Consider the following 12,003-nt stretch of genomic DNA (forward strand, 5'->3'; position numbering starts at 1 on the left):
ACTGCACCTCACCCAACTTGAAACTATCACTGTACATGAAACACTCTGATATTTTTATTCTTACTTACAGATGACAGTCAATAAAACAAAATGTAAGAAAAACAAGTAATATTACATTATTGATTTTTTCATCAATGACTGTACCACTCAGACCGAAGTGTTACCGGTACATGTCGGACGGTGCAAATGATGGGCGATAAACTTGAAATGACTGGTTTGATGTGTGAAGACATAAACAAAGTGGTATTTGAAAATAGGCCAATTACCAACAGTTAGGCTCCCTATAACTCACTGATTTTTTTGCGAATGAACAGCTGGTTAAATGAAAGCTGGCTAGATCACCGGTAATGAACACTTCCATGGGTCTCGTAATGAGACGAAAACCGTTTGCACATCAGGATACACTTGTACAGTTGCTCTTAGGTAAACGAACAAAATAAAATAAACGGTTACAACTTGTTTGGGCTTGCAATGACACCAAATAATAAGTAGGGTATTATTAATTTTGCCTGACAGCATTGTAATGGTAAGTGTAGCTCCGAACGGACAACCCTTCATTGTCCAATACAAGACAATTTGCAGACTACGCTTTTATTTCGCACGCCGGACTGTACTGTCATATAGAGAGACAGGCAAAACTTCTTGTTGCATTATAATTGCCTGGGCGACGGCAGAAATTTTTAATGACATTAAATGCTTGGGCGTTTAGGAAATCCAAACAAAACACTATTCGTTGTCAGTGTCAGATAATGGGAAAATGTACGAGTTGTCAAATGTCATCTTCTCGAGGATGACACTAGCTGATCACCAGAAAATGTCTCTGCTTGGTTCTCTTCGACAAAAAGAGCAGACTGTTATTCAAAATTAAACGGCAGAAAAACGGTCACGGTAAGAAAATTTGCGAGAAATTATAATGACAACGTATTAACAGTACAATTATTGACAGGAATTACTGGGGTTGCCATTCAAGATGGCGGACTGTTTGAATCCGTAATGAGAAAGGATAGCTTATTCGGATACTCACTTCTTACCACCCGTTCCGATGTTGGGATTTTGCCATCGGTCTGCGCCATGGCTGATGGCTTGTAGAATTAAAGAGAGAGAATTAATTGTCCGATGGCGATGCAATCGTTGTGATCAGGTTGGATTCTTGTCTCTATACTAATATTCTATGGGCTGCATAACCTGTCAGGATTCCGTTCGCAAGATGGCGTCAAAAACATCTCATTTGCATACTGATAAAACGCGCATGATCAGTTGGATGAAGAAGGCTTGAGCTTGGAAAGTTTCACAAAATGACAAGTGCTGGAAATTATTTCACTTATTCGCTTCCGATGAAAATTCATTTCTTGTGTTTCTCAATATTACCATATATCAATATATATGTGTGTATGAAATAAATCCGTTATTGTACAGTAAACTTGTCAGCTTTTAAATTTTTTCTGAAACTCATTCACTGTGAGCCTGTATTGACCACTGTCCCTCCATCTTGATAGAGGGGCTGTGATTGACAGATAATATAGGGTATGAAATTTGCACTTAGAATTTGAGTAAAAGAAACGAATTTGTGTTTTTCCTCAGTGATTCAATTGAGAATTCTAAGATTGAAATTTTGTGCAAAGTGAAACACTGTACCTTTCTTTGTTTGACAGTGTTAATAATTTCACTCATTATCACACTGATGATAAGTTGTAGTTTCTCTGTTAAGTTTATTTGTTTATGTAGCATCACTTCAGTGATTTAAGTTATGTCTTAAATTGTTGCTTCTGCTTCCAGATAACCAGTACCAGTAACTTTCAATTGTTTTTGTCTATATGTTTTTGTTTTTAATGTCAACCACAGTCTTTCCTTCTCCAAGTATTCAGCTCGTCAACTCAGCCTGCACATGTAAGACTGCATTATTATTGTTTACAAGTGAATTCTGATCCAAGCTAAATAGTTGTGATTTCAAGATGTTTTGTATGTTTTTGGCTTTGGGAAGTAGAACAAGAAACTGCATGTCATGATAATCAGTTCAGTTCAATTCATTATATATATATATATATATATATATATATATATATATAGACACACATATATACACATACATACATACATACATACATACACATATATATATATATATATATATATATATATATATATATATCTTAATTATGTGTTACATTAATTATAATTGCATTTATTTTGCACACTTGATGAAAAAACCATGCAGCCAGGCTCAAATATGGTAGAAGTCTGTTCATCTGAAGGTGTTTCCAGTGGAGAATAAAAAACACACCCCTAGGATAATATGAAATTGTATTACAGTTTGCAATGGGTCAGCATTCTTAAGTCTTACCATTCTGTTTGACAGATTATTAGAATATCTGTTCAGGGGCTTTTGAATACAACTAAAGGATCAGTAATGCTAACTTTTGATGATGTTTCCATTATTTCTGTTTTGAATATCAATAATCGCAAGTTCCTATTCCACACCTAAAAGAATGTTGAAACACTTTCATTTAGGTTGTCAATACGATTATCTTTATATATGTGTAAAATGCAGTTATTGTTGCTTACATTTGAATTCTAGTCCAGACCAAAATACACTTGTCAACAATAACAGCACAGTTTACACAAATACAGACAATATGACAAGCTGAATGATGTATCAACATTTTTCGGGGAGTAAAACGAGACATTATGGCTGACTTTAAGAACAAAAATACTGAAAAAATCATCAAAAGTTAGCATAACTGGCCTTTTAAGCTGTTCACCCCCAATTAGCTGTAAACAGGTCCACACTTTAAAAGTCAGAAAGGATAGGAACCCTGTTGACCAGGAGTTGTAATGCAATATCTATACCAGTGAATTTACACATATTACATAAGTAAGGCCGAACAGAAAAATTGTGCAGTTCTGATAACCCAACCTACCCTACTTTTTACTTGCCGACCCTTAACTTTTTAGAGCTACGTAAACATAGAAGTAAAAAGAGAAAGAAAAAACCCGTAAAATTACATGTTAATGTTCATTACTTGGCATTTGATTTTTGCTTGAACGAGAATGTCTTTTATGTTTTTTTTTCCTTTTATATATATATGATACATTTTTCTCGAAATGTTGTGGCCAGTGTTTGACCGCCCTGAACCCCTGAAAAATGCATAGTTAAAAATAAAAATATTTTGGAAAAAAAATTCCTGCCGATCTACCTACCCTATTTTTGAAAACCATGTTATTGGAACAGCACAATTTATATTTTATGACCTAACAGAGATTTTAGGAACACTGTAACATTTTTTCGTTATTTTTTGATTTGAAAACAATTTAAATTTCTTCCATTTCTCCCCTTTAAAATGTTGAATTATAAAGTATTAATCTTCGTAAAAACAACTCATCAATCACAATGGAAATTATGTTTTTTTTAAAAATGAATTCTAATTTGAACTTAAATTTAGTTGTCATCAATTACATTGGACATTGTTCAGAACAAGTGAACGGAAGATGCATGAAATATTGCAGGTGATAGATCTTTACCCTGTTCACCCCCAAATTCTCTGTAGAAAGGCCCACAATCACCACCGATAACAATGGATTTAGGGCAAACCATGGCGGTGAGAGGGTTAAGATAGTCTTATTATGAGGGTTCGAGTATCTGGTAAACAGATGAATGATTGATAGAGCATTAAAATTGCAATATCATGGCCATGAAATAAAACGCATGCACTGACCCTAAAATTAATTGCATGGGTTTATTGTAATGCAAAGTTGTGATCATCTCATTGTTGTGTTGAAGGATGATGCGCCATTTAGACATATAGCATATTTTTCAAGTAAAAAACCACTTTTGTACCCAAGGTGTAATAAAGTAATTGATGTGCTTTTTCTAATACAACAGCTCTAAAGAAATTTATTAACATATCAAAATGCACTTTTCATGAAAAAGTAATTAGCATATCGCAAACAATGTATCCAATACTGCTGATTGTTATTAATCATCAAAACAGGGACCTCACCATCTCACATACAGCATGATGAGAGGCCTATTGTCTGTCGCACTGCTTGTGTGCCCTGCAACTCAGGTCAAACGACAAGAAATACATGTAGGGATGTAATTGATTTCATTCATGATGTACATTGCGCACATGGTAATTGCATGATGATTTGGTATCTAGGGGCAACTTGCAATTGGAATTACATCATATTTCACATTGAATGAGAGATAACATATCCCATAAAAATATCAGACATTTCTTGTGCTTGTGTCTAATAAACGTAGGATTACCACATGTAAAAGTATTCTTAAACTTTCAAAAACATATTTTTCAAATTTGAAAAAAAATTGTCTGCAAGTGTACATCTAATAATACAGCCAACATTTAGAAAAAAATGAAACTCAACACAAGTGAATTGCAGGTTTCAATTGTATTTTACAAAAGGTCAACGATGAGTATATTAAAATATGTTGTTCACTTCAGGAACATTATTTTGAAAGTCCTGTCATAACATCATAAATTACACAGCCAGCTGACACCTTAGTTGAATGGACATAAATACAATAATAAAAGGGTTCAGGTATATGGCCTGGATTTTTTCAAAGAGTTTAATGTACTGTTATCTGGTCTTTTTTGTTTAATTGTAAATGAGAAGATAACGAACTGATAACGTTTATTTTGATGAATTCTTAAATTTTTCAGGTAGAGAATGATCCAATGATTAATGGTTCTCATCACAAAAAAGTGGGGTTTTTGTCATTGTTGTTGAAAGTTTTATTTTGAGAAAATGTCAATTTTAACATTCAAGATATAACTGAAAGAGGCATTCTGGAAACATTTCCTGAACAAATACTGCAGGGACGCAGAGATATGTTGGGATGTATATATCTCTATGCCAGTTTGTCATTAATGTTGTATACATGAATACACTTTTCTAACAAACAATCAGAAAACCCTCTTTCATCATATACAGGTCTGAATTATCAACATCATTCAGAAAGTGTTTTTGCTCCTCTAGATTTCCCTAAGCTCAGATAAATCATCACATCTAGGGTCTTGCCAGAGGGCTCTGTATACGTTGTTATTAATCAAAAGAGTCATTATAAATGAACGGTTTATTTTTCCTGTACATATAATATGTATGCCTAAACAGACCAACAAATTTATGTAATCTACTGTTCAAATATAGATACACAATACATCTTCCATCCCTTTCCCCACAATGGCTTGGTCCAAACCCTTTGTTATCATTGTGATTATGGATCTGCTTACAGTGAACTGGGGGTGAACAGGTTACATGTTTTCAGATATTACATTTTAGAGGTATGAAACCAAGTAATATTGTTAAACAAAAAGTGACGATATTGAAAATAAATGTTTTTGCATTTTTTTACCTCAGAAGACTATTTTAACAATTGCGGTATGCTTTTTTTTCTATTCTGAATATATTTTCAAATTGACGAAGTCCTATTTCAGCACTAACACGTATCAACCTGTGAGAAGTTATCTATCTGTAATTGTGCAGACTAAAATACGGAAAAATCAGAATTGAAAATTGTTCTCTTTTACTCAGGGTTTAAAAATCATTAAATGTAAATTATTCATGAACATAGATAACTTTCTGGTATATGTGATCAATTTAGTCACCAAAATGCATAGCAAAGGAGTATAGTCTCAAACTCTTTGTCTTAAGGTTCATTCAGCAAATTTAAATCTTTTTCCAAATATATTGTATTCATTTGAGGTGTTATACCTTGCTTCATCCATAGAAATAGAAGTTTTATGCTGAGTAAGTGAGCATAATTCATTCTGCTCATTAAGTGTAAATAAATTTCTCCCCGCATGTGCAGAAAAAGCAAAACCAAAATGTGAAATAAAAAAAGTTACAAGTAAAGGTCTTTGTTTTCATCAGTTTTCTCTTTTGTACTATTTTGCTTGTATACTGAGAAAAAAAGGAAATAGAAAGTATTCATTATGAAGTGTGAAAACTTATAAATTTCTGTAAAAACAAAATTCAAAGGTACATAGATGAGAAATAAAACTCAATTCTTGTCTATGTTGGCAAGTTATCATGAAATAAGTATCTCAAACAGATTGTCACTTATTTTTCATTGGTCTTCATTAGTTCTGCTAAGCATACCGGAATGGAGTTCAGCAAATAATGAAAGAACAGTTGAAGTCAAGTAATACCCAGTGACTGCATATTAAAGTTATTGTGTGCTTGTATTAAATGATACAGAGAAGAGAAAAAAAATATATTATGAGATATATCAATCCATCGCTCTATCAAACTCAATCCATCCACCATCCATCTAGTCATCTAAAGTGTTATATATATATATATATATATATATATATATATATATATATATATATATATATATATATATATATATATATATATATATTATATATATATATATATATATAGACAGATAGATAGATAGATAGATTGATAGATAGATACACACACATATACATGCACCCCCATATATATATATATATATATATATATAGAGAGAGAGAGAGAGAGAGAGAGAGAGAGAGAGAGAGAGAGATTGTAAGAGATATGTGACAGAGACAGATAGATTTTTAGAGAGATCGAGAGAGACTTATCTCTTCTTAATGTTATCATACTCATTTGTGTTTTTCCTTGCAAACATTAATAGGAAAATCCAGACATTAATTACAGAGAGAGATGTATTGAAGAGCGCAGGAGGCCTCCCTCATGTCACACTTTTTAATTAGGCAATGACCATTGGGAGATCTTTGACACTGTTGTAAGTGATGGGTCTCTTGAGTGATTCAACAGTCTATTAGCCGTACTTATCTGTCTCAAATAAACATTTCATCTGGGCGTACTATCAGTGATAGACTTTGCCAGTGATGACTGCATGAATTATGTACATGGAACAGCTGATGGACAGCATTGAACTGCCTGTTGGCATCTTGGTGATGTAGATCAAAGAAGTGTCTGAGCCACAACGTGTCTGCCAGTGTGATGGTCAGTGGGCGGTTTGTGTGATGAAACATGCAAGATATTAGTGCAATTCAAACTGTTAATAAATGGGAAAGTTGCTGTTCAGGAATTTTAATTTTTGTTTCGATCAATGGCATCATGAAAGACCATTACAGCGTTATATGTGTACATATGAGAATGAAATAGATAAGTTTGATCTCAGCGAATCCATTGTCAAAACTGAGTCACATGACTTATTATCAATTTTTTAATTTACATTATTAATTTACATAAATTATTAATTTACATAAAAAGCAATAAATGTTCCTTTGAATTGTCGGCTTTTCTAACATCCATCATAAAACTTCAAAACTTTTAAAAACAGAAAATTTGCACAAAAGCATAATAATAGTTTTTTACAGCAGACAAAATATGAAATATAGGATTAAATAGCTGTTTAAAAAATAGTGTAACTTCCATTCACACACAGTTTGGTATGATAGGGGAATAAACCTGAGTCTTTTTCATAGTTTGTTTGAAACCATCATGTTGGAGTTTTTCTATGTACTGGTGGTTATATTATGTGATATTAGTTGTAAAACTTAAGAATCTACTAACAAAACAAATTTACAAGTTCTTGGCAAAGGGCGTATCACGTCCAGCTGGAATAAAGAGTTCGCACAAGAGGTAAACTTGACAAGGTCACAGGACTGGAGATTTCCCATAATTCATTATGATTTGTACACTAAGAGACTCCTCAGTGAAGTCTATGGCACCTCCTATGTGTAAACAAAAATTCACAGACTAGGTTTTTTAATTCTGAAGGACACCATGCATTCATCTTATTTCTCATTTTAAACGATTTACAAAAGTATGCTTGATTGAGAGAGAAGATATCATTTCTGTAAAATTTCCCACTGATTGTGTCTTCAGCTGTACAGAATAATCTGATGGAAAGTAGGGAGACTAGTTGCACCTATTTTACAAAACAAAAGGATATTGCTTTATCCAAACAGAAATACAAAAGAAATTTCAATGCTGACTTTTCTGATTGTCATAACATGCTTTCCAAATGTGTGACATTTGTAGTACCTGCAGAATTGACTTGTTTGGTTATTTAATGGTTTCTTTAATATCTATACTGAAATATCTAAACATACTTTTAATAGATATAATTAATTAATTATCTAGAGGTTTTATATTATTGCTTTCAGGCAGAACTGAAAAGTTATAAAAATTCTAACATTGTGTGTACAAATCAAACTGAATTGTGGGTAGTTCATTGAACTGTGAAGGTTTTGGCTCTTGGCATGTAAACTTACAGATGAAAATATTAGTTTCGAGCAATCAACTTGAAATTCCTTACTTTGAATGTGAAGAAGCAAAGAAAGTTTGGAAATTCATCGAAGGTGTTGTGAAGACAAGTAGCTTTATCTTTCAAATGTATTGCATTAGAATATCAATGCAACTGTGAATGATTACATAAATTTAATTAACCTGATTGCCAAATGAACTATTCACAAAAATTCAGATGTATTACGTCGAAGAAATAAAGTATTGTACGGATTTTATGCGATGAACTTAAGTTAAGAAGAATTAAAGCTTGATGATTAAGTAATGTAATGCCTTTTGTTTCTTTTTTGATATAATTTGAGGTCATGGAATAAAGTTTTGATAAAAGAAGGGGGGAAAGATATGTACTTCACATAGTGGAATATTGAAGTCAAGGTTCTTAGAGGCCAAAGTTCATGAAATCATTGCAGCATAGAATAACCTGTTGCGCTAAGTAGGACTTTAAATACCACTTATGCTTGAATGGGACATAAATTCTTTCCACTTCCGTATCAGCTAATTTTAGTAGTTCCACAATATGCGAGTAATGTTTTATTTTGAATCGACCTGTAATCAATTTTCATCAGGCAAAAATCGTTAAGAGAAATATAGTGGAAATTATTGGTCATGTTTAGCTCTCATTAATTTAGCATGCACCTCTAAAATCAAATGTTTGAACATTTTTCATCCATTGCCTAAAGTTGTACACATAAACATTAAAAGTATTCTATTTCATAATCAAGTTGAGAATAGAAAGTCTGGGTTCACTGTATAAATACTTTCATTACCTTATCGAATATCTCCTGAGTTTACCAATATTTGAAAAATAAACATGAAAAGCAATTTCTGTTATCTTAATGATTAAGAAAAATGAATTTTTCACTTTCATCCAATGTACTTTTCAAAATCTGTTTACTCAAAGAATAAATCTAAAAACGCTTGCACGCAATAAAACTTGGAAAAGATTTTGAGGACCTCCATTTTTGCTCCGACAATCTGTTTCCCAACACATGTATTCTACCAACACTCATACTGAAATTTGCCACCCACAGAATGATATTTCAATGAATGTATTCCACTCTACACACGCAACCACAGAAAGGCAGCTGGTGATTTTCACCTTGTTATTAAAAGCCAGTACACGCATGTACAATAAGGGCGCGGCTGCTGACAAAATTTTTGTTCAATTGTTTTTTTTTTATCTATATATATAATGCCACATTGTTGTTTTGCAGCCTTTGATATGTCATTTCCATGGCTTTTATCAAAGGCATTTATTTACCATCCCTTATCAGAGAACCATATGATATCCTTTTTCTCACAATTTTCTCAGGTCTTCTTCAAATTTCAGATGAATATTTTATTTTGCATGCTAATGATAAAATTGTGATATACCATTTGAACTTAGCCTTAAATGCAATTTATAATTATCACAATGGGTTTGTGCTGAGAAGCTTTCTCGCTATGAATTATTATTATTGAAGATCATTAAAAACAAGACTATCACGATATACCCTTTGTGATACTTTATCAGGAAGGAAAAAGTAATTTGGATATTTTTTAATTACTATTGAGTGCTCGCTGAGCTGGAATAGATTTATGCTTCAGAGCGGTACATCAACAAACTGTATCAGGCTATGCATAACAATAGAAAAATATTTGGAACTTTGCCAACTTCATCAGCCCCTTAGTAGAACTCAGGTCTCGACTCTCTCTGCGTATACACTCCAACAACAATGACACAACCTGAAGTAGGGTTTTCTGTTTCCCTCCAAGGTGCGGCTATAAAAATTTCATGCAATCATCCATATTTTCATGATGGAAGACATAACAATTCATTCAATTGATCTGAACAGTGCTGAAGAGCTGGTTTCAATTTTTTTCCACTCGGGGAGAATTGGATGTGAGAAAATGATTCAGCTACAGGAAACGTGTAAGGAGAGTTCACTGATATTCAAAAACGACCTGGATGACAGCATAGTCAACCAATGAAATAAAGGCTTGATATTTTACCCAAGATGCATTGCAATGTACTTTAAACCCTAATTTTTGAACAAGAATGAAAAGAGACAGGTCTAAATTAACTTAAGATGTTTCAATACAGATAATTTGACTCACTGTTTGTGGTTAGGTTTAATAACCTTTATATAGATAGTACATGATTTAGGCAAATGAATGGTGGCCATTGATCCAGACTAATTATCAATTGGTTAGAATCACAGGTGTTCATACTCTCACAATGCCAATTACAATACTTTGAGTAAACAAATTGTTTATTTTGGAAATTGAGTATTAGATGATGGCAAAATATTAAATAATTCTCTAATTATGTTTTTTAAACTGCAATTATATGCACACAATCATGATTAATTGTAATTACGTGTATAATGATTTCAGTTGTATTTAACATTTGTACTGAAAAAAATCTAGTGATTTATGATTTTTTTGAACAGTGGATGAAATATCAAACAAACAGAAGTAAATTTATTTTTAAAAAGTTGAATTTTGCATAGGGGTATAGATTTAAATTTGTGAGCCAGTTTTTACTAAAGTTTGTATTCAGAGTTGCAAATTTTATCCCAATCTAAACTCACTTTAAGACATCTCTTCTTCAGTAAATAACACATGACACCACAGTGTCAAGAAAACAATATTTGAAGTCTTCTCAGGGCAGGCTGAGTAATAACTTTCAAGTGTTGGCTCACAGGGTCTTGAGAGCAGCTAGGGCTTGTTAATGAGTCCCAGTCAAGAGCTCTTACTTAAATCATCTGATTACCAGCTGAGTGACAGCTCGAAGTAGACCATCCACGGCATTGCAAAGTTTGCCCAAATTGGCCTGTCACCGGGGCTATTACAGTAAGCACTGATTGATAATTGTCAGATACAAGCTTTTCCTGACCTATCCATTCCGAAAAGCACCTTGGCGTCTTGGATGTTGTATTTCACCGTAATCTGGGCCGCTTTCTCAGAATTCATTTTTTTTTCTACGTATGTTTGCAATTACGAAATTGACATGAGTATTATAGTTTTACAAGCTGACAAGAAATCAAGCTCGTCACTGCTTCACATCTTGGCCTATAGCTTCCTTTATGGGAGATTTCAAAATTATTTTTTTCTCAACTTTTCCTTTAAAGCCCACCCATTAAACTTGAACTAGTATGTCACACTGTCCTTTGAATAAAACTTTCTCTGCTCAGTCATTTTCAAAGTTGATTAAAATGTAAAACAGACTGCTTGTCTGTTTAAAAAAGTGAACTTGTCTGTATGTATGTATGGACTAAAATTGCAATACAAAATACTATTGTTAATATATGTAAATATATGCACGTAGCTAACACTGATTTAACATTTAGATTGGCCTTCAATGATGTTGTCTTTACCACAACCATGCACCATATTGCTTCTTTTGTCATAATTTTGCTGTTTATTATTTGCTGACATCTGAGGGGATGGAATATTCAATAATTTTCTGACGAAATCTACTGACCATCAAAGCCCTGTATAGAAGTCCATTTTAGACAATGGTATTGGATCAAACCATTTTGGTGTAAGGGTTACTAATAAAAGGTAATGCGAATAATTATACTGGTAAGATTTTCGAAGAGAGTAAGAAATTCAAGACCACTTAATGAAAAAGAGAGATACATTTATCCTTCAAGGCCTGCTCTAACTATTAATGAAATCTAAAATGTTATCTTTGGAAAAGCTCTTCTTTACAGAAATTGTACACTGACT

General features: G+C 32.9%; 1 protein-coding gene across 6 annotated transcripts in view; it reads right to left on the reverse strand.

Moving 5' to 3' along the window:
- The window catches only part of LOC139122886 (protein phosphatase 3 catalytic subunit alpha-like), a 47,999-nt gene extending 46,769 nt beyond the window's left edge, over window positions 1–1,230 (reverse strand). For 3 of the 6 annotated variants that reach the window (XM_070688724.1, XM_070688726.1, XM_070688725.1), the window contains exon 1: window positions 1,025–1,213. In XM_070688724.1, the coding sequence (XP_070544825.1) occupies window positions 1,025–1,073 (49 nt within the window). In that variant the 5' untranslated portion in view covers window positions 1,074–1,213. Of the gene's footprint in view, window positions 1–1,024 lie in introns of all 6 variants that reach the window. The other 3 variants (XM_070688728.1, XM_070688723.1, XM_070688727.1) reach the window with 2 other exon arrangements.
- Between the last annotated feature and the right edge of the window lie 10,773 nt (window positions 1,231–12,003).

This window comes from Ptychodera flava, chromosome 22, assembly GCF_041260155.1.
Source record: "Ptychodera flava strain L36383 chromosome 22, AS_Pfla_20210202, whole genome shotgun sequence".
Taxonomy (NCBI): domain Eukaryota; kingdom Metazoa; phylum Hemichordata; class Enteropneusta; family Ptychoderidae; genus Ptychodera; species Ptychodera flava.